The sequence below is a fragment of the Trichoderma harzianum genome (genome assembly GCF_003025095.1).
Source record: "Trichoderma harzianum CBS 226.95 unplaced genomic scaffold M431scaffold_1, whole genome shotgun sequence".
Taxonomy (NCBI): domain Eukaryota; kingdom Fungi; phylum Ascomycota; class Sordariomycetes; order Hypocreales; family Hypocreaceae; genus Trichoderma; species Trichoderma harzianum.
In genome coordinates this window covers 737,820-759,074 of record NW_020209249.1, presented here as the reverse complement: position 1 = coordinate 759,074, position 21,255 = coordinate 737,820, and the positions used below count along the sequence as shown (strand labels likewise).

Sequence of the window (21,255 nt, the reverse complement as noted above, 5' to 3'; positions counted from 1 at the left end):
AATAGAGTACACTGGACCAACGTCCCTCGGTGGAAATAATAACGTCTTGGTATCTGAGGGACGAGTTTGTAGTCCGTCTATGGACCCTGAAATGATTCTACGAATATAATCATCGAGCAGAAGACCGAGATCAAGTTAGAAATTCCTATTAGATAATTCCAGTCCCTATAAACGACGAAAACAGGCCTCGTGTCACCATCCTTTCATCCAAATACCCAAAATTACCCTAAAGAAAAGAGTGACCTCTAGTGTAGTGTGAACGCAACTCTCCCAGTGTGTCAAATTTGTTCGTAGTGTGTGCCATGACATTCGCATTCGCAATACACTGATATAGCTCTATTTTGGGTTTCCATGCTGGTTCTACGACACTGCCAGGTGATAACTGCAATTTCCTCTCTGTTTTGCGTTGCTGCTGTCGAACAAGGGAGGCTACTTGGTTGTTATGCAATACAAAGCCAGATGTATCTTGCGTAAAATCCACATCATGAATTCCTCGTCAGAAGACTTCCCCTGTTCACGTTTACACAACAAGAATGACTGAATCGTGTTGGTGTTGGAGGAAGATGACACTACGAAATAATCAGACTACATGCCAACTGATCTTCTTCGGAAGAGCAGATACAAAGAATCTGCCAAACAATCAAATTACAAACAAGAAGCTGGCAAAGCCATACGAAATACAGGCATTTGAAGCAGCCAACTACACCATGTTGCATACCAGGGACAGCACTCTGCTATCCCACATCAAACTGTCGATAGCTTCAACATTCTCCAGTACATCAGAGAGCCATGGCTACTATACCCAAAGAGCGCCTTCCACCGTACTCTACAAAGGAGGAGCACCGAAACTGTCCACAAACTCGAGCATCCTGAGGCACCAATGCTTCTTGCCGAGCAATTACGAGAGACCAACATCGAAACAATCCAAGATCGTCACGGAGATGCTCACCTTCCCTCGTTATCATGACTTGGACGCGTCATCTCGGATCGTTCTCGACCAATCTCAGGCGGTGCTAGGCACACACTGACCGTCTAGAGATGCCACTTCGCCTACAGAACATCTGTGCCTGAGGAAAGCACTCGCTTCTCGACCCCATCCTTATCATCTGCGAGTTGCTATTGGCTCAAGCTCATGCAGACCGCCACCTGGAAGCACCTGCAGACCTGCAAACTGCTCGGAAGGTTCCCCTTTGGGTGTCTGAGAATCGAGGAAGGCAGGCAGAACGAGTCAGCTATATAACCCCCGCCCCCCCTCCATCCCTCTTCAACTTGAATCTTCTTCTTTTCATCTTTCTTTTTTCTCGCCTTGCCGGAGGTGGAGGAGGACGGCACAGTTCGACCTCACAGTTCACAAATTCAACTGCCAGTCCTCCTCCACTTCAATGCTGAATTCTGATATACCTGGTGAGTGCATCTTCTTTTCTTTTGCCTTGGCAGTTCTTCCACTCGATGCTTTTCTCATTCTTACCTCCTCTTCAGACAATCTTGATGCCACTACCTAGTAGACTCTTCCACCCTTATTTCTTCTGTTTTCGCCACTCTCCACTACATTGCCTTTGTCTTTTCTTCTCGAGCCTAACATTGCTTTAGGCTGGATTCCAACAATCCATGTCCAGGCGACTGTTCAACAATCCACGCCCAGGCGACGGCCGCGGCCCTCTCCGGTAAGTCAAGATTACCCTCTTCGAAATTTCGACGAACTCACAATTCCCAGTTACCAAGGACCTGCCGCGGTCGTCGCCCACTTATCGGCCTAGGACACACCTTCGCCTAGTCCTAGGCCGGTGAGGATACGAATCGGCAGTCGAGATTTTCGATGGAGTGAGACAAGAAATTCCATCCAAATTCCCACCCCAGATTCCATCAGAAATCCCATCGGAAATTCCACTTTCGGCCACCATTCGGCAGCCCAGAGACACAAGGTTCGTGAGGCCTCACATTCATTCACTTTGTCTTCATGTCTGACTGATTGGAGATGCAGCACTGCCGGCAAACATTTCACTCTTGACGACAGAGTCTTCGTCCTCACTCTTCTCAACAGAGTCTTCGTCCTCGCTCTTGTCGACAGAATCCTCGTCCTCAGCCTTGATGTCAGAGTCCTCGTCCTCGCTCTTGACAACCCTCATCTTTACTCTTGACGACAGAGTCCCTTCTGAATCCAAACCACAAATCTTGCGCCAACTCCGCCTCCTCACACAACAAATTTCACACTGAACGACATGTCTGATTCTTCCAAGTTCAGACTCGACCGCGCATGCATCTTTTACAGATCTTTTTCGTCTCTTTTCACTCCTTTACTACAGGAGCGGCGGCCTTGCTTCACCTTCCAGCTCAGAGCTCTTTGTGTCAAGAAGCAGACTTCACGACACTTTGTACTCTCTGATGGGGAAGTATTCGACGTACATCACCACTCAATGTCTCACACGGCAAGGGTCCTTATTCTCGCGACTTGGTCTCAGTGCCCATTTTGGGCATAAGTTTCTTTTTGAATTTGGGGCACGATAGACTGTTGCGGAAGCAGATTGGATTTCGGAGAGAATGAAACGTCTTTGGATGGAGGAATGGAACGTCTTTGGGCAAGTATCGTTTGAACTACGCGCTGGTCGCTGGTCTCCCATTCTTATTCTCCGGTTAATGGTATGTGGTATGTCGTCTGTGGTGGCTGTGGTCTCTGTGGGCATTCTTATGCTTGGTCTCTGGTCTCTGTGGTCTCTGTGGTCTCTGTGGTCTCTGTGGTCTCTGTGGTCTCTGTGGTCATTGTTATATGGGGTCTTTGGTTTCCTATCTCTGTTTCCTTGTCATTGTAGTGGTTATGGCCTCTGTGGCGGTTGTGGTCTCATTTTAGTTGGTCTTGGATTCCTGGTCTCTGTGGTCTTCGGTTGAGTTTCTTGGAAAAGGCTGGGCGATAGACATCATCTTGGCTATGGAGTTCTCGTGGTGAGTGCAGTTTCGTTAATAGAATCTTGTTGGATACCACTCACTTGATCATTCCACCTCGTTCTTTTTCTACTTCATTCGCATATTTCTCTCGTTGCAGATTGAGTCAATCTGAGCTCTGTGGCTCGGACTACTCGGCCTATACTACCAGTCAGCCTTGGAAAAAGACTCATCGATACCGCCTCAGAAATACTCTCGTCAATGTGACCCTATAATTTCACTCTCCCTTATGCAGAGGTGTCTCCCTATTCTTTGCTTGTTCAGAGACAATTATGGTTGCTGCAGACCTGGCTGACATTTCTCCTGAAATCAGACTTGAGCAACGCCACTGCCAACGGCACTACATCGCGTCACTCAACAACTACTTTCATATCCTCGAATAACAGTTGAGCAGTCTGCATAACCCATCTGCCACAGCCGCGACGCTTGTCTCGATTCTATCTGAGCGAAACTGCGTCTGGCGAGAGAGACGAAGATCAACTCTGCCGCGCGTAGGCTCTCAACCCACGATCAAGGTATGAGGACTCAGATTACGGCCACCGCTGCAGAGCCGGCGAGGAGCGCACCGCCAGACGACAGGATGAGTAGGGCATCGAGGGACAGTTCCTCTGATCCAATAGATTGCGTGCGACCGTACCGTGGCAAGCAGCAATGCTGAGATGACTTGCTGGGGTAATCACAGTTGCTCCGATCGTGGTCATAAGACATGACAAATTGCTTCGGACATTATGGAACCGCGGAGAACAGCTGGGACGGGCGGATTCGTGCTCTGGACTGCTACGATCTTTGCAGTCGACGCCGTCTCGGGCACAATGACCGATCTTGATAGATGTGTACATGTTTGTAAGTCTACGAGTGCTGATTTATGCTGTTCGTTTTATTAGATTCCGTCAGAGAAATCGACAATCCCTTAAGTTTGGTGTATTACAGCCAAAGAGAATAATAATCCTGTACGCGGACAGAGCCGATTGAAACAACGAGAATACCGATACTGTTCCAAGTTGCATTAATCATGCTTATTTTGGTAGGCATATGTTAAATTGGAATACATTTATGTATTTTCCAATGACGGCAATTGTAATGTTGTTTGCATCTCACTTACTGCATGTAAGTTCGGCCATCTCCGTCTCACAACCAACAGCCATTTGGATCATGGCTCGATCCCGCACGGGCAATCGCCTCATTGTTACGATCCAGTCTAGGCTCAAGGAAAATCCGCAGCATCGGAATTAGCAGAAATCTTTCGTTGCCTCCGAGGACGAAGATGTGACTCCGCAGCTATGTAGTCAAACATTGACAGAGGAATTCCACTCCGAGCTAGTATGATGGAAGGTGCAGAATGCACACGGTAGCGTACTGTATCACCGTGATGTGAGCACCGTAATATGAACATCGCGATGTGGTCGCCGGGATGTGATCACCACCATATCCAGCATGGGACACAGATCAACATGACGTTCAGCTAGGCCCATTGATAACACATTCACTTGCCCTAACAACAACAATGGTAAGCCAAACACGTCAGTCCCTCAAGTATGTATACTCTCACCTCGACTACCTACGCACGCATCGCCAACATTAGACCAGCTTAGTAGCGTGAGCATATCGCCTATCTCCTCGGCTTAGACGAGGCCAGCTCCGGGCCTTAGGTACCCTATCTATTGACGGATTAATCTCAAGCTTCCCTGGGGATCGCCATGGAAACCGCATTGCTCAAGGGAGGCGACTCAAAGCCGGACCCTGGTGTCACTGCTGTTGCGGGTATGGCGGTTGCTGCGGCAGGTCATTTGCCATATGCAACCTGCAGGGACCAGTGATTCGACGAGAAAGGATTGGTCGACGAGCAACTGTGATCAGAGGCTACGAGCCCTGGCTCGACCACTTGGAGAGAGCCTTACAAGTAGGTATGTCGATGTAAGACGGACGATTTTGGCTAGAAGGGCCCGAGAGACCCTTGCTTAGTCTGCCAAAATGCTGAATCGAGATTGTTGCATGATGCACCTTGGCATCCGGCAGATGGCCTCCCCTCTTACACCTTGTTGGTCTGTCATTCGTGGGGATGCTGGCAAGAATCTGGAGCTTAGCTTGCCACCGGATACATGCAAGCGTCTTAATCTAGCACAGAATAATACATCAGCAATACCGTAGACGCCGGACACAGAACGGGGGGCAGAGGGCAGCGGTTTAATTGTTGCATGAGGAGATGTAGTGCGGGAGAAGATCCTCCGGCTCACAGACCGGCGCTTCGTAGAGCATCCACGATACATGTTACCGCGCTCTCTCTTTCTCGGAGCATCATCTCTCCGGAGCTCTTCAAAGAATGAGAGTTTGCCAGGGGTCACGGTGTGTTCTCCCAGATGCTGGACGGTAGAATCTAGCTGTTAACTGAGCGCTCCAAGGCGACATACTACTGTGTGATGATCCGTATGTTCCGTAGACTTTGCTGTATCTCGTTGTAAAACGGACGTTGTATTTACGGCTGGAGTATGAGATACAGGGTCTGCCATCTCAGTCTGAGAAGGCGTAGAAGGAGGAAATGACGTTTCTTATGGGTGTCAACTACTTTTGGCATTTACATTTATGATACTACTATTATCAATTGTTTACTAGGTAATCGTTGATAGATAACTTGGCTGTTTTTGGTGGTCAGTACTACGTCGGAGCGAGTACAGCACGACTGATCATATCCAAGCGGATCGCTACCACCTCCGACGGACACTTTGATCGTAAGTTAATGCACAGCCTTTACTTGGTCGGGCCAAATTCTTCCATAAGCTACATTGCCCAGTTGCTACCTTGTCTAGTGCTAGGCTATTCCACTCTCCTGGGCTAGACTATTCTCTACCCTTGTATGACGGACAAAATATCTCTCATGAAAGGGCATTGGATGTGGGATATACAAACATCAGCACAATGCGAAGCATTGTTGAGCAAGGAACGAAAGAGTGAAGTGCGCAGATTAACAACGTAGTAAGAACTAAACAGGAGTACCAAACTCAAATTGTAAAGGTACTATATGAAACATACAGTATCATGCAAGATTTCGTGACCTGTCTAGATAGGAAACTATTCACGACGTACATATGCTAGACACCTTACATAGGTAGGCGCTTGTTCAGTTATAGTAATCGCGAAGCGGGCTTCTCCTTTCACAAAGACTACCGGGGTAGCTATAAAGAGACAACTAAACAATAAAGGGTAAAACCATTCTAGCTTACCATTCATTGCATACACTGTTACACAGGTCAACTGTTAGTTCCACTTTGTAGTTTAACGCCCATTCAGATGTCGTTCTAGAATTTTCTTGGCAACTGTTCCCAAGTTGCTTCACAGTTGGAGATGGGTTAACGGTCGAGAGCCGAAATCGATCGTTCCATGTTAATCGTGTCGGTTTCAGCCGTTTTCTGCGCGCTGCGGGTGATATAGGTGCCTTCAGGCTTTGCAATCTAACTGACAAATTATTTGTTGGCCGTGAAGTGGGAAAAGAGTGTGTTGATTGTACCTCATCGCAATCGAGAGCAAAACCTAAACACCTGGTACCCAGGTTGAGGTTTCTCAGCCTTGACAAATACTAAGTGGAACTTATTGCCACTCCTGAAAAGAAGCCAATCAAGCGCAAAGAATCCGCGTATTCATGGAGCTTGATCTAGCTGATATTGCTTAGCTATTGCGAGGGAAAGGCGGCTGTGTGTTCTGGGGTTGTATTGCTGGTGGAGCAACAAGGGACCTTTGTTCTGGAGAACGGAATGGACCGGGATTAAGGCTAGCGATTGCGAGAGCATAATATGTTTAATTCACTGCGATTATGTCTAGATTACTATCTCAGTAAGATGACAAGCCTGCACATGCTGTGTCGATGGACTTCTTACCCGGGCTCGGAGTTTCAACATCAACCCGCCCCAAAGTAGCAATTGCTATTTGCAAACAGCTAACTAATCAGATACCTTGACAACCAGCCGACGGATCTAAAAGTCCTACCCTACTTAGGCTGGTATCAAGACCTTAGTTGATACCTTTATCTTGTTGGTTAGTAGTTCTAGGAGAGCACCAGCAGGCACTTTACAGTAGTATTCCGAGGAGCATATCGCTTATAAAACATGACTTAAGCACTAATTCTGTTTGGGAAAGCACTGCGCTACTGGCAAAGAGGCTCAGGTCCTGCTTCATCACCTTCACGTAGATATCAAGATAAGTTATATACATCTATCGGAAAGAGATGCCCCCCCGTTGCTTCTGCTAGTCAGAAATTAGTGCCTTTCTGCGGCATTTGGTAGAGATCTGCAAGTATTACCCAATCAAGCCAACTAAGCATTGTAAAAATAAACGGTGAACCCTGATCTTGTAAGTCCCAAAGCCCATTCAGCAATTTGGGTACTCCATAGGAGTGAAGGCTTACTAAAAGCACTAATAGATGTAAACAAAGCGGCCAGGGGAGGCAGATCAACGCTATTGCATGTCACTTGTACTTCTTAATGTCATAAGTTTCATTCAAATACTAAACGACTTGCTCTATATGTTGATAGGTGCTTACAAGCAGTTTGCCTAACCTTAATCTTTGCACTTGAGTACAGCCACTAAGGATGGTATCGGAGTTTTATTCTCACCCAGCAGTCAACCAGTCACAAGTCACAAGATGCCAGTAAAATCCAGCCCAAAAACGGGCAAGTTGCGGAGAACTTGCGAGGCGGTATGTTCTCTCGTTTTACTTTACCTTGTACTAGGACCTCTCAACCCTTCTGCCGTCGCATTCTCCCGGGACAGCTGGAAGCTTTTCCCAAAATCAGACCCTCAAAAAAGGGAAATATCTGCTGACTCGATACGAACAAACGTGTAGTGTGCCTCTGTCAAGGTCAAATGTTCGAAAGAAAAGCCAGAATGTTCACGATGCCAACATCGCGGCATCACATGCCAGTACTTCGTCGAGAAGCGCCCCGGACGCAAACGCCAACTTAGTAGACACATAGGCGACGCCAATTCAGCTGCAGTAGCAATGGATTGTTGCTGCGGTCAAGTTGGCAACGACATACGACAACCTTCGCGGTCCTCTCTTTCGCCATACTCATTCTCCCCGCACACATCGAGTACAATGTCAGATCAACGAAGTACCGAGATAATAGGAACTTCTGTTACATCTTCCTCCGGCCATACTATTACGAACATGACTGTAAACTGCAAAGGTTGCTTTGAGTCTGCTCATCTTTCCCAGAACTTCATGTTGAGTAGACCTTTCAATGATGATATGGCAGTCGTAGACCACTCAGGTGTCTTTTCAGCATTCGAAGAAGGCTGTGGTAACATGCCTGCTAGTTTGAGGGATCCTGGATCTGAGATGGACAGACTGGGCTTCTTTCCGCCTCCAACAGTGCCTGAGCTGTATCAGCCGCCTTCTCCTTGTTGTGACACTGCCCCATTTTTGGTGTCTACAGAAGATACGACGGGATTTGACATTTCGGAGTCAATAAGTATTCCAGAGGACTCATCATGCAGCTGCTGTAGCAGCATTGGCAGGTCGGAGATTTCGTCAGCCCGCTTCTCCTCCATCGGTCCCTCCACCGCCTCCCCTGCAGACATGTCAACAGGAGGAACGAGCCCTGCAGATATTCCCAAAATCTTGGCGTGTCAATGTTTGAACCAAGCTCTTCAACTCTTGAAGAAAGTATCCGGATCATTATGGGCGTCTTCAACAGCCCCCGGCAGAGAGGAATTATGGACCCGCGTCAGTTCCATTGAGACTCAGTCTCAGTGTATCCAGGCGATGCTGTCAGAAAATAGACAGTGCCTGGGAGCCATAGACAATATTTTGGCATGCCCTAGCACTGATAAGGACAGCATGTTACCGGGGATTCTCTGCATGGTTCTCCTTAAGATCTTGGACAGATACTCGAATATGGCATGGAGCCGACCACGGCTATCTCATAGGCGCAGCCGTGACACAGCCGAAGTTGGATCAAACATGAGCGGTTATTTAATAATGGAAACTGGTCTAATGACATCAACTCTCCATCTAGACACATTTATATCAAACGAACAAGGGCAGACGCAACATATCCACCTTGACCGTGGTGCATCTCAGCTCAGTGACGACGAGGAATTCGGACGCGCCATCTCCCATCTTGTTCTTGGGGAGCTACACTGGGCGCAAAGATTGGTGGACAAACTGATGGCTAGGCTTAAATGTGTTGACTGCTATAATGCAAGCCGTCCAACACAACAAAGCTGTCGCTGGGAAAACAGGCAACAAACGATTCCGTTGCCGATGGAGGAGCATGCGGACCCTGGTCTAACATCATCTTTCTCAGCAGGGACTTTGGAGCACATGGCCACTGACATACAAAAGAGGCTCACCACATTGTCCTCAGTTATCCTTAATCAGCTACGCCAAAGCTGAGGCATGATGATATAGATAGTAGATAATATCGACTCCCATGCCTAAAGAACGAGAATATGCCACGACAGCGCGCCCCCATCCAAGCGATCCGGGCTAGCAGTCGTGTTTACGATGGCGGCGATTTATATCATACATGGATCGGAGAGAAGGATCTAGTCGTAGGTCAGTTGATATCCTCGGGCGCTGATAAGAGCTCTCTTTATTGGACAAAGGATTCAAGGATGCCTAATGACCCCGCAAGTAGAAGCTGATGCTCCGAAGGATAGACGACACGATAGAAGGAAATACTCAAATTGACAGTTTCTTTCTATTTTCAATCCTTGTACATCAAAATCTTGCAATACACAGCCACATTCGTTGTTAAGAAAGCCGCCCCATCCCCCTCAATTTCGTGACGCGGCCGACAACGTGTACCGGAATGGACTCGAATCATTACTGCCTGAGAGACGCTTCAAAGGAAATACGACTGTTTGACCTTGTTTCAGCAAATGAACAGGAATCTGCGCAAGGACGCATCCGCCGCGCGATACTTAGTGATGCGCCTCCGTTTGTGGCCGTTTCCCACGTCTGGGGGGACAAGAGCAACGATCGAAGCGTCCGTCTTGAATCAAGCTGCGGAACCAAGTATGCTCAAATCTCAATGAATCTTGAGGCATTCTTTATAAGACTTATCGGGCTTGATTCGACTACCCTTCCTCAAACATGGTTGAAGGGGTCAAGACTCCCTTTGTGGGTTGACATGATTTGCATCAACCAGATGGATGTGGCTGAGAAGGCGTTGCAAATTCCCCTCATGCGGGAGATTTATTCACAAGCAAGCTCAGTCATCATTTGGATCAACGAAGACGACAGTCGCATTGGCCAAGCTTTTCAGTACCTTCGACACCTCGTTGCAAATAAAACGACGACCGAGATTGCAGACATATGGACGCTCTTCGATCCCGATGGATGGGAAGCCCTGAAATACCTTTTGGATTGTAGCTGGTTTCATCGGAGATGGGTCCTTCAAGAGTTTGCGGTGCCAAAGGATGCCGTCTTCCTTTGCGGCTCAGACGCAATGTCAATCGATGATCTGTTCAGAGGCATCGACATGGCCGCAAGTGTGCTGATAGCACGGCCTAGGAAGTTCAAGATACTCCATCCTGCACACACTGGGTCGCTGAGGCCAGCGCCTGCATTGAGGGAACTAAGGAAGCATTATGCCGAGCCCGATTATCATGTAAGCCTGCTTTGGTTGCTAGAGCACTTCCGTTCCACCACAGCAACCCTGGCTCACGACCAAGTTTATTCCTTGCTCGGTCTATGCAGCTCTAAAGAGGTTGCTGGCAACCCAATTCGATATGATCTCGAACCTGAAGAGACATACAAAACTTTTGTTGAGACTCATGCACGGCTGTATAACAACTTGGAGTTTCTCGGGCTCTGTACAGCGGCTCAGCGTGACTCTGTGTGTTCAGGTTCGGTGGATGAGTTCGTATCTCGCCCCTTTGCTGGCCCTTCGTGGGTGCCCAACTGGCATTCAGAACGTCTGCAACGCTGCTTGGGGTTGAATGATTATGGCACCAATCTCAAGTTTTTCAACGCTTCGGACAGAATCCCCATGACGGCGCTATTTCGACACAACGAGTTGGAAGTTACAGGTGTTTGGCTTGATCGAATCTTGAGTATCGGCCGTTTCTGTCGCCTCGAACGCCGCCACGAGTTGATAGATCCTAATTCCAGACTGTTTCAAGAGTATTTCGATTTCTGGACGAGCGTAGCCGCGGCTGAAAGAATCATGCCATATAGAGACAAAAAACATCTAGCCGAGACTATTGCCCGTACTCTGAGTCTTCTCGGCATATACCTGAACCCGATGCCTGTGTTAGCGGACATTCCAGACATGTTCTGTCGATGGTGTAGAGGCTCGAATTTAGGCAGGCAGCTAGCAGAATATGGACTCAAGCCCAAGAATGCTACGAACCTAGAGGGGGAAAGGGTCTTTATGGGGATGAGGCGTCTGACGGCTTGGGAGCCTTTCATCACTGAAAGCGGCTTCATTGGTCTTGCTCGAGGGAACAGCAGTGTGGGCGACGAGATTTGGCTCGTTGGCGGCTGCAGTGTGCCTCTTCTCTTGTCTCCGCAGACAGAGGATCCGGCCGGCTTCAAGGTCAATGGCGAAGTCTTTTTCGACGGCTTCATGTTTGGAGAGGCAATGAGGATGGACGAGTTTGGAGATACTTCTGTGCAACAAATCACTTTAGTATGAGCCGCGAGAGGGATTGCTTGCGTAGTGGATGCTTACCAAGGTGCAAAGTACGTACGCCGTATCTGACTATGGCTTTTGTAACTTGCAGAGGGACTCTTTTCCCAAAAAGAGGAGGAACACTGGGGAGGCATTGAACCAGCATCAACATCAGTAACTACCTTGAGTCTCCAGTTGGGTTTCAGGAAGCGAGAGATACCGACAGATCTCGACCGACTAGGTTAGTAGGCAGGCAGATACAGGAGGATAGTCAGGTTTGTTGCTGCCGGGAGGATCCAAGGGGCGGATATATCGGCAGCTGTGGCACCTGAATAGCAGGTGCCCTGGTGTGATGACGGATTTAGGAAGGACGCCGGGCTTTCATCTGTTCTCCCCCTCGAAGCTAGTGGGCGCGCGTTTTCTTCCCTCAACAACTCTTCTCCCCAGACGCGTTCTCCAACTCTGTCTCTCATATCTTCAACGCGAACTCTTTCTATCTCCCAAAGTCGGTACAGAAAATACTGTTTCTGAGAAGCTCTTTGTCCCATCCCCTTTTTTCCCGCCTCTTTTTGAACAGTGTTGTGGTATCCTTAGCTGCATAGCTGTTCAGGAGACGAGCATTCGCTGGTCGGGCTGAACAGTGCCTTTTGCAAGATCAAAGGTGAGCAAAGGCTCTTTGAACAATATCTGAAAGTGACTAACTCTGATGGTGATTCCAGTATCAAGACACTTTGTTGCACATCTCCACATAGTTACCCAATTGACTGATGCAACTGTCGCAAACTGCCTCCACAACGGTGGCATTTGCGTCATTCCACAGGTATGAATAGCTCTTATCTCTACTATTTGATGATTTGGTGCTGACAGATCTTTGCCTGGTAGATGCCTCCGATTTGTTGGAAAGACTTCCAGCAAATCCAAGCAACCTCAAGCATTGGCCGGTGCTTTACCTTGGCTGCCAACTGCCAAATCACAACAAGCCTTTCGAAACAGACTTCATTGCACTGGAGCAGCTGTCATTGGAGCCACAAAACGGATTCAGCGGCATGTTGGACCCCTCTGTCACCAGTCCCATTCAGCAGGGCGAGTTCACTTGCTCCTAGCATCAGCCGCCATCATTGATCCTTGGACTCCGGCTCCTTTACTGGGGTCTCTTCCCGATGCCACGCCCTATGAGCTCATGAGCTCATGAGCTCTCCGCTGCGAAACACCATCGACATTAATAGCCAAGATACATCCCCCATGCTGGGTCCTCCGGCGGGCGCCTTGGTCTGGGGCTGCGACGCACCCTGGGCAGAGATTCCCACACTCAATATCATATTCAATTGCATTCTTATTTTATATACTTATCAAGGCAGATATGACGCATTCGCGAGACATTTTGCAACAAAAGAATGTCGAACTGGCGGAGGCTCTTAGAGATAAAAATCGCAAGCTTTACTTATAGCATCTTTATAATATCACAACAACAGTATCCTTATCACAGGCATAACCCTTCTCTATCCAGGAGCACCGTTTACCATCAAAATCAGAGCCGTCACTCTGCTACCCTGCCGTCTGCTTCTCAGAGTGGCGGCCCTGCTCACCGACCAACCTTAGCCGTCCTTCGCCTCGATTTCCCCAATGTCTCGGATTTCCCGCGGGAGGGATGGCGTAGGGGAGAGGGAAACGGCTCGGGCTCTCTCAAGGCCTGGTTGCAGCACGTGCAGGCAAGCGACATGTACAATGATACATCACGGGAAACCGAGGAGACTCTGTGGAAACCGGCCCTTAGCGGACGCTGCAATGGTTGATGCTTCGGTCTCCGGTCCCTCTACTGGGGCTGTCGACGCCACAAGTTATGGCACGGCGGAGGGCAGCCCTGGGAACTCACCAAAACTTTGTTTTACTATCATCTTGAGTCGTGATAGTGTTTCTATTACCGTGTCTCTTTTGTTGGGCCTGGAAACTTGGGCGGGGGATGATGGACTGTTAAGAAGAAAAGAGAACTGCGACTCTCAATGCTCTGTTTGAGAAAGCCACGGCGGCGGTTGGCCCAGATCTCAATGCTGCTGAAAGAGCTCTCCCTTCCGGCGGGATATCTCCGCTCTCGATCTGTCTTATATAGCCACGCATCTGTGGTCGAGTGGAAGTATCCGCTTCAAATTCTCGTCGAGGAGAATATTGCATCATCCCTATTTTCCTACTCGCCGAAGCTCCCACCTATCGAATCTTCTATGCCTCCGAAGACGTATCTTTGGACGAGATCATCAAAGAGCTATCTGGGGAGGAGGCTAGAGGAGGAGCCAAGGAGGGAATGATTTCACTTGGGATTTGTCTGGGGATGTTGCAGGTGCATATCACAAAGTAGATGGAGTTTTGTAACACACGCAAAGCAACAGTAGTTGTGAGATGATGTCAATCCAATATAAGTATTTTACATTAATACTTGGCTTTTGGCATTCGGGCATACTCCTTGGCGCAGCTGTAACAGCATCCATGGTCAGCGTCAGCCTCCCGATGTCCATTTAATCATGGCTCTCATCGACGCCAATATTTGGCCGTGATGGGAGGCTAGGAGAACCAACGCCGGAACCAGTTTTTCAGAGAGCCCCAAAGACTCCAAGCTGGCGGCCGTTGGATGCCCTCATTTCTCAATTTTTGAGCCTCGTCAAAGTACGACGAAACACTCTTCATCACCTCATACCAGCGATAAACTATTCTCAGCCAACTTCCCTCATTATTTTGCTGTGGCTCCTCTGTCTCGTACGTCTCCTTTGCTCTCTCTTTTTTTGGCATCCAAACCAAGGCGGAGTTTTTTTTGTACACAATAGCACGATCATTAAATATTTTGATCTCGATTTCGGACTGATGCGCCACGAGGACTTTTCCAGCTTCTGTATCTGTCCATGAAACAACATTGATATCATCTCTCATAACCTGAAGTTTGATAGGCTTGCAATTAGCGTATCTGCCACGAATCAGATCTTTCAATACATCACTCCTCTGTTTTCTGTGTCGCTTCTTACTCATCACGGACGAGTATTGAACGTCTTCGATCTTTCCCTTAGGTAGGCCGTGATGGTACATGACGCCCCCCTCATATCGGCCAGGTGGGTTCAGAATCCGAGTAATGTCTGGCACATCAACTAGTTCGGGGATTTTCCGACACTCTTCTTCGAAATCCTCTTCCACGAGCCTGTCCCACATCGACGTGACGATGGTGATATACTTGAAGAATTTGGGGCCGCAGAGACATTCTATCCAGCGTACTGTCTTGAGATCGTGCTCCATGAATCTCATTCCGACCTTTCCAAAGACAAACATTACACCAGTGGGGGTCATGAACAAACCCAAACTGTAGAGTCAGTTGGGTACCGTTCATGATGTCTTGAGAAACTCTGTGACCGGCCGCGGTTAGTGTTCTGCATTAATTATCTAATTAATCCCTTATTTTTAGTTAGAAGTATCAACTCTCAGTATTATTATAGCAGATAGGGTCCTAGCCTTCTCTCGTGTAAACAAAAATGCAGATTCAAGTTGTGCATCATGTCTCCCAACATTAGAAAAGTCCACATCTTGCACGTTAAAGAAGAAAGTGAAATAAAAGAAAATTCTATATAATATCCCTCGTAGTCCTCTCGCTGGTAGAGTTTAAATAATCAACTATGAAGGGCATGCGTGTGCCCTGGCGTGAGGGGAGATAGAGATAGGGCTCCAATCTAGCCTCCAAACTCGACTCTGAAATTTCTCCCTCCTCACAGTATTCTGCCAGCTGCTCAAGGAACCACAGCTGTGGTTCAGCAACTACCGACCCCATAAACAGCAACCAAAAATACAAGCTTTCGGAAATTTCCATCTCTTCTGCAGAATGATGCTTTTCCTGGAGCAACAAACATAGCTGGCCAGCCGCGTATTGCGCGCTCATCTGTGGCCCCTTGGCGGCAATGGACCTCGAGATAAAGGTCAGTGTTGCAAAGCAGATGCAAAGGTGGGCGTGGGATATTTGTTCATCATGGATATGATTCAGAAGTCGACATGATATTGCTTGCAATCGCCTGAAGAGCCAGCCTTCCGCTTCAGGTCCAATCGACGACCAAGCCCATGCCTCGCTCGCGATCCGACAATAATCGACCAAGTCTCGAACCACGCTATGGAGCTCCTCAGAAAGCGACTCTAAGAGAAGACTCGTGCCAAGTAGAGGCAACACCGACTCTCCCGTTATGCCGAGCTCCTCACGAATCGAAGGAGGCAATGGCCCCGGGTCCCAAGTGATGGGAATAACGAGTGGTCGCCCATGGCTGATGGCCATGTATCTGTCTGCCATTACTACACTGTCCAAGATGTAGGGATTAAACTGTTCCCATCCACCAGCATTTTCAACGATTTGGAGTAGTGCCTTGAGATGCATCCGACAAGCGGCAAACCCGTGAGATCCCAGCATGGAGACCATGGCGTGTCTCTGCGGCGATCGCTCCCACATGACCGGCAGACCGTTCCACATTTCCGTCACTGCAAGAGCATACATGGAGAGCAGAAGCCAGTCGTCGACTATGTAGCCGGGAGTGGCGAGATAATTTCTCACAGCACGAAGGGCCTTGTCGAGAAAGTATTCTGGCTGCTTTGCAGAGTCGAAGCGGCCCATCATCCAGCCCAAAAGGCTAGAGCCGTATGCAAGGGTTGAGTACATGAGTTTTTCATCTTCGACACATCGTTTTAGACGAAGCTGAAACATTGCATCGTGCCGTGTGGGGAGCTGATGCAGGAGCATATATGATGGGGCAAAAGATTCGGCGAGGAAATTTGCTCGTGATGCCTGGGAAAAGGTAATATGAAGGATAGCGTGGGTGCCGGCATCCATATTTGCTATTGTGCAGTGAAATGGATCCGAAGAATTATACGAGGGCTTCAAGGTTGTTGACAGGGACTGCAGTTTCTGGTTGTCCTTCTTTTCCCTCTGCTTCTTGGGGTTTGATTCCTCGACAAAGGCGACAAACTTCACCCTCACCGCATTTATCTCAGAGCCTTTCGAATCATCCGATGTTGGTAAAGTGGTGATGAATTTGGACCATGGTTTCGTTCGGTGTGATACTTCAGCCTCGTGCTTGCGTCGGTTATTCTGCACATGGCTCAAAATGGCTGATCGTTCACCCGCCTTGCTTCTGGACAAGACTCTCGACGTCTGCGTCTTATTAACAAACAACAGCGACCCATCCATAACGGCTTAGGGCTTTTTGTCAATCTCTCAGGCGCGCCGCGTCCCCCACAAGAGCTGCACGAGCGCGATAGTCGGTGCTAATAAGCGCCAAAGCGCTCGAGGTTGTCTGAGGGCATCATGAGCAACAACGTCGGCAGCGCCGGCGGCTGAGCTTCTGCCGCTTAGTCTTGAGGCCCCTGGTTAGAACACAAGCCCCGCGGCTGTACTCTGCGTCAGGAGCCGACCGTTAAGAATCGGGCTGTAACGCATGACGGAGGATTTTAAAGGATTTCAATGGAGAAGACGCAGAGCTAATGCAATAGCTGATTACCGTTTCTGGGACATACAGTTCCTATTCGGGAATGACTCCAAGTCGGGCCAACATTGCACCGCAGGGACATTTTGAGGACCATGTTGAGATGATTGGAGGATGCTGGGATTAGAAGGGGAATAACAACGTGGTGTTGATCGGTTGGCGGCACAATGGGGGCTGTTGTTTACCCAACGACATGGAACCTGTTCCTGACCGGAGCGGCAATTGAACCGACAAAGGATCTGAACAACTGCAACATGATTCCCGACTGCATGGTTTATGCCAATTTGGCAAGTTACACTACTCTTTTGAGAAAGGACCTAGATTTCAGCGCCTCGAACTTTTAGATGTGATCCATCGTGTAAGAAGCTTCCGTCAAGGTATTGAAATCGCGAGAGGCGAAGGTAAGTTGAAGATGGGATATAAGAAGTTAGAAAAGTCTGGTAGGAGAGATGGAAAAAAGGCATCACCATCAACTCAAATAACAAAAAGACAGGTCAATTGATTCAGCATCTACATTAATATTCTCTTCGTTCTGGTATTTTGGCTCAATTCGGCGAACAAGTTTCAACCGCCATCTTCATGATGCGTCAAGTCTTCCTTGGCAGCTTCGTGCTATCGGCTGCTCTAACAGCCAACGCAGCTCCAACCAACACCGGTTCTAGTTGTCTCCCTGTCGTAGACTTGGGCTATGTTTGTCAACCCTCTTTCCATAACCAGCTGCCTTTCCAAATCCACTAACATTTTATTTCAATGACAGGAACTCCATCAAGCTCTCTCCTACAACAGCACCAACCAACTGTACACGTTCCAAAACATTCGATACGCTCAGCCTCCCGTTGGAGACCTTCGATTCCGCGCTCCAGCTCAGCCGAAGACCAATCGAACGGCCATCCAAACAGGATCTGAACTGCGATTCTGTCCTCAGGGTGTTCCAGTTTGGCAGGGCGACGCATTCGAACCAATTGGAGAATATTCAAACCCTGCCAACCCCTTTAGCCTGCAAGCCTGGGAAACAAGCATCCAAGATGGTCAGCCTCTGCCAGTTGATTGGAATAAAGGTGCCAGTGAGGATTGTCTCTTTCTCGACGTCCATGTGACTAAGAAGACACTACAAAAGGCTGGGGAGAAGGCATGTGGAGACGAAGGCTCCCCTGTCCTTGTCTGGGTAAGCTTAATTCACCCTTGCCTCTCTCTCAAATGTGAACAACTCTCTTGAACAACCTTCATTGACACTGGTCTGCAACAGATCCACGGAGGTGGCTTCGTCCTTGGATCCAAGACGGGAACACCCACCCCCGGCTACGACCCAGTTGGCCTTTTCCAGCACGCTGCCGCAAACTCTGATGATGGTCTCGTGTTTGTCGCTCTCAACTATCGTCTAGGCGCGGTTGGATTCATGAGCGGTCCTGATGTCGAAAAAGATGGCAATCTCAACGCCGGCCTCCTCGACCAAAAGTTTGCGCTGCAATGGATTCAGGATAACATCCACTTGTTTGGAGGCTCCAAGGAGAAGGTTACCGTCATGGGAGAATCTGCTGGTGGTGGTTCTGTCCTCTTCCACTTGACTGCAGAGAACGGCAAGGGAGTAGGTCTGTTTTCCAGGGCTATCGCGCAAAGCCCGGCCACTATCCCTACTATGCAGGTTGCGGCGGATAGCTATAGCCAATTTCTGTCCTACCTCAACGTGAGTAGCTTGGAAGAGGCCCGTGCTGCAGATTCGCAAGCGGTTATTGCTGCCAATGCCGCGCAGATCGGAGCGGCTCCCACCACGACATACATCTTTGGCCCTGTCGTTGATGGCAAGTACATCACTGGTTCGCCTACCAAGATGATCAAAGAAGGACAGTTTGACAAGTCAGTCAAGGTGTTGGCTGGCCACAACATGTTTGAGGGTGCCTTCTTCTTTGATCCTAACATCACCACTGATGCCGAGTTCAAGACTTGGACTAACCGGTCGTTCGCCGGACTTACGAGCAAGGATGTCGACACGCTTGTCACTTCGCTGTATCCTCCACATTTTGATGGTTCTCTGGGTTATGTTGACCAAGACACTAGACAGATGAAGCTGTGGAGTGAGGCTGTGATTGATTGCAACTATTATTGGATTGGACATGCCGTCCAGAAAACAGGATATGCTTGTGAGTATTTAACGTGTCATTTATCCTTTCTTTATGAGCGGTTTGACTAACTAGAACGTGTGATGCAGACGAGTTTGGTGTTTCTCCAGGTTTCCACATTCAAGACCTCCAGTACACCTTCAACGATCCTTCTACTCCAGCTCCATGGCCCAAGGCCCAGGATGCCCTCCAGGAGGCAATCATCACTTTTGTCCAGGGTGGTGTTCCCGAGTTTAGCAACCACAAGGCTTTTCCCCATCTTGGATCTCACAGCACGATTGTGAATATCACTGCTCAGGGACCTGTTCAGGCAACAAGCAAGGTTAATGCAACTCGATGCGACTTTTGGGCAAACATCTATCAGTGATATGACGATGTGTCTGATTGGACGTCGCTGTTTCAAGAATAACTAGATTGAGAAAGATACGCTATTAATATGGGTAGAAGGACAGGAAATAGGCTTTAATGGGATGGGTTTATGGGCGCTCTCTTAAAATAATTTTTGCTATTTGTTTGAAATTAATTGAATTGCATTTATAGATGGATTTGTCCATTGATTAACACCTTTCTTTCACCAACTGAACTGCATGAAGAATTATTGCTTTGCATCTCCGCTGCAAAGGCTCTTAGGCGAATATTTGGCTCAGCCACGACACGGATCAGGCAGAGTGGCTGAGTGGTCTAAAGCGTTAGACTTGAATCATCAATTCGATTCTCGCTATCTAATACCTTCGGGTGCGCAGGTTCGAACCCTGCCTCTGTCGCTTTCTTTTTTTGCATTTTACACAGAATAATAATGATCATCGCATTCTTTTTCTTTCTCTTTTCTCCCCAATTTTTGCTCTATTACTTATAGCTACAGTTTATCCCTTCGGAATCCCTTCCTATATCAACCATAGGAGCCTAGCTTATGGCTTGTTATAGCCATTATAAGATAAGTTACATACAGTCTTACACCAAGTATCAAAATTATAAATGTCGTACAGAGAAAGCTGCTTTATTTAACTATAGACGCCTGAAAAAACCAGCTTTAAGCAACTATTTAAATGGATACCATATAAAATGGTAAGAAAGTAATGCCCAAACCCCCTCTACTAGTTAATGTATGCAGCATAGTTACTATCCTCAGACAGAACAACGTAGCCAGACGCCAACCCTCCAGTCTGCTCCGAGCATTGGGCATTAATAGCGTTCCAGTAGTTGATCAAGTTCGGGACGCCAATGTCTAGACTTTCCCCGGTACCAGCCTGAGTGACACCAACGCCAATTGTCGCGCCCTCGACGGTGAGTTTGTAGCCCGAAGGATTGACCTGGAATGACTGCTGGCCTTGGCCCCAAGTTGTACCGAAGAATGCTTCGATAGCAATGGTGGCTTGGGTATTGGATGTTTCGCCGGCAGCGCCGGTGCAGATGATTGGGTATTGACGGGCGACGAGAGGTGAGGCAGAGCTTAAAGCAAAGAGGCCAAAGACGGCGGCGAGAACATGGGAGGAATACATGATTCTAAGGTAGATAAATATCGAAACGCTTGGAATGTTGATCAGTTATTTCACCTTGTATAAATGCATCACCCCAAGACAAACTCTCTTACATACCTTGTTAAAAGATGATCTTTGGAAGTAAGAAGTGAGAAGCTATAGTGATGTAGTACTAGAGTGAATGGATGATGTTTATGCTTGTGGTTTATCATCTTCCTCGAGCCAAGGACTTCTCCCTTTTATAGATGATTGCTTTGTATGAGCATCAATAACAGTCACGATATTTACGAATTGGTCTACTTCACGGCAATCGGCAAGTCTAAGCCATCGTAGGATGCCGAAGGATGCGTTACTACTGCCGCTCTAATGCGTTGTCGTGGGATTTTACTTGACTACTATAACCTTGCTTTTGTTACGACCCTACGCGGTCTTTTAACCAAAGGCGGAAGCTTACACAACAGCGGCTATTTTTACTTTTTTATTTCCAGCTGTTGTTGTGCGTTGAGCTCCGGGTGATGGCGAGGGCGCTGTGTTGAGCAGAGACGTTTCGCACTCTACGTCCAAGTATCACAATGGCTTTTGCGTCTATGCCTTTATCCTCTCAAGCGGAGGTCAGAAA

At 48.2% G+C, this 21,255-nt stretch overlaps 9 protein-coding genes and 1 non-coding gene across 10 annotated transcripts; 6 read left to right on the top strand and 4 right to left on the bottom strand.

The window, feature by feature from the left end:
- Positions 1 to 1,955: 1,955 nt before the first annotated feature.
- Positions 1,956 to 2,260, bottom strand: M431DRAFT_266 (hypothetical protein; the record flags this gene model as incomplete). Its single annotated transcript, XM_024913905.1, has 2 exons — positions 1,956 to 2,133; positions 2,196 to 2,260. The coding sequence occupies 2 exons, from the start codon at positions 2,258 to 2,260 to the stop codon at positions 1,956 to 1,958; spliced, it is 243 nt and encodes an 80-aa protein (XP_024779843.1).
- Positions 2,261 to 8,023: 5,763 nt separating this feature from the next.
- Positions 8,024 to 9,325, top strand: M431DRAFT_265 (hypothetical protein; the record flags this gene model as incomplete). Its single annotated transcript, XM_024913897.1, has 1 exon — positions 8,024 to 9,325. One exon carries the CDS (start codon positions 8,024 to 8,026, stop codon positions 9,323 to 9,325), a length of 1,302 nt encoding a protein of 433 aa, XP_024779842.1.
- Positions 9,326 to 9,743: 418 nt separating this feature from the next.
- On the top strand, positions 9,744 to 11,573 carry M431DRAFT_264 (hypothetical protein; the record flags this gene model as incomplete). The annotated part of the gene is made up of 1 exon (XM_024913888.1): positions 9,744 to 11,573. The coding sequence occupies one exon, from the start codon at positions 9,744 to 9,746 to the stop codon at positions 11,571 to 11,573; it is 1,830 nt and encodes a 609-aa protein (XP_024779841.1).
- Positions 11,574 to 12,842: 1,269 nt separating this feature from the next.
- Positions 12,843 to 13,446, top strand: M431DRAFT_173060 (hypothetical protein). Its single transcript, XM_024913044.1, has one exon. It carries the CDS (start codon positions 12,944 to 12,946, stop codon positions 13,340 to 13,342), a length of 399 nt encoding a protein of 132 aa, XP_024779840.1. The 5' UTR covers positions 12,843 to 12,943; the 3' UTR covers positions 13,343 to 13,446.
- Positions 13,412 to 13,866, top strand: M431DRAFT_502279 (hypothetical protein). Its single transcript, XM_024918136.1, has one exon. It carries the CDS (start codon positions 13,550 to 13,552, stop codon positions 13,847 to 13,849), a length of 300 nt encoding a protein of 99 aa, XP_024779839.1. The 5' UTR covers positions 13,412 to 13,549; the 3' UTR covers positions 13,850 to 13,866.
- A 236-nt stretch (positions 13,867 to 14,102) lies between these two features.
- Positions 14,103 to 14,873, bottom strand: M431DRAFT_476692 (hypothetical protein; the record flags this gene model as incomplete). Its single annotated transcript, XM_024915490.1, has 1 exon — positions 14,103 to 14,873. The coding sequence occupies one exon, from the start codon at positions 14,871 to 14,873 to the stop codon at positions 14,103 to 14,105; it is 771 nt and encodes a 256-aa protein (XP_024779838.1).
- A 67-nt stretch (positions 14,874 to 14,940) lies between these two features.
- On the bottom strand, positions 14,941 to 16,881 carry M431DRAFT_502278 (hypothetical protein). Its single transcript, XM_024918135.1, has one exon. It carries the CDS (start codon positions 16,744 to 16,746, stop codon positions 15,145 to 15,147), a length of 1,602 nt encoding a protein of 533 aa, XP_024779837.1. The 5' UTR covers positions 16,747 to 16,881; the 3' UTR covers positions 14,941 to 15,144.
- A 466-nt stretch (positions 16,882 to 17,347) lies between these two features.
- Positions 17,348 to 19,643, top strand: M431DRAFT_536904 (hypothetical protein). Its single transcript, XM_024921007.1, has 4 exons — positions 17,348 to 17,731; positions 17,799 to 18,206; positions 18,288 to 19,179; positions 19,248 to 19,643. The coding sequence occupies exons 1-4, from the start codon at positions 17,621 to 17,623 to the stop codon at positions 19,523 to 19,525; spliced, it is 1,689 nt and encodes a 562-aa protein (XP_024779836.1). The 5' UTR covers positions 17,348 to 17,620; the 3' UTR covers positions 19,526 to 19,643.
- A 177-nt stretch (positions 19,644 to 19,820) lies between these two features.
- On the top strand, positions 19,821 to 19,922 carry M431DRAFT_t25. The gene has a single exon. It is a non-coding gene; the product is annotated as a tRNA-Ser (tRNA).
- A 230-nt stretch (positions 19,923 to 20,152) lies between these two features.
- M431DRAFT_12178 (hypothetical protein) lies at positions 20,153 to 20,788 on the bottom strand. The gene is made up of 2 exons (XM_024912142.1): positions 20,754 to 20,788; positions 20,153 to 20,685 (listed from the first exon to the last, which is right to left on the bottom strand). The coding sequence occupies exon 2, from the start codon at positions 20,655 to 20,657 to the stop codon at positions 20,253 to 20,255; it is 405 nt and encodes a 134-aa protein (XP_024779835.1). The 5' UTR covers positions 20,658 to 20,685; positions 20,754 to 20,788; the 3' UTR covers positions 20,153 to 20,252.
- Between the last annotated feature and the right edge of the window lie 467 nt (positions 20,789 to 21,255).

Excerpts from the sequence above, each read along its gene's own strand:
- M431DRAFT_173060 (XM_024913044.1), top strand. The coding sequence starts at position 12,944 with ATGTCGAACTGGCGGAGGCTCTTAGAGATAAAAATCGCAAGCTTTACT.
- M431DRAFT_502279 (XM_024918136.1), top strand. The coding sequence starts at position 13,550 with ATGCTCTGTTTGAGAAAGCCACGGCGGCGGTTGGCCCAGATCTCAATG.
- M431DRAFT_502278 (XM_024918135.1), bottom strand. The coding sequence starts at position 16,746 with ATGGATGGGTCGCTGTTGTTTGTTAATAAGACGCAGACGTCGAGAGTC.
- M431DRAFT_536904 (XM_024921007.1), top strand. The coding sequence starts at position 17,621 with ATGATGCGTCAAGTCTTCCTTGGCAGCTTCGTGCTATCGGCTGCTCTA. Across the intron at positions 17,732-17,798 it reads CTGTCGTAGACTTGGGCTAT|GAACTCCATCAAGCTCTCTC; the intron begins GTTTGTCAACCC and ends TTTCAATGACAG. Across the intron at positions 18,207-18,287 it reads GCTCCCCTGTCCTTGTCTGG|ATCCACGGAGGTGGCTTCGT; the intron begins GTAAGCTTAATT and ends GGTCTGCAACAG.
- M431DRAFT_12178 (XM_024912142.1), bottom strand. The coding sequence starts at position 20,657 with ATGTATTCCTCCCATGTTCTCGCCGCCGTCTTTGGCCTCTTTGCTTTA.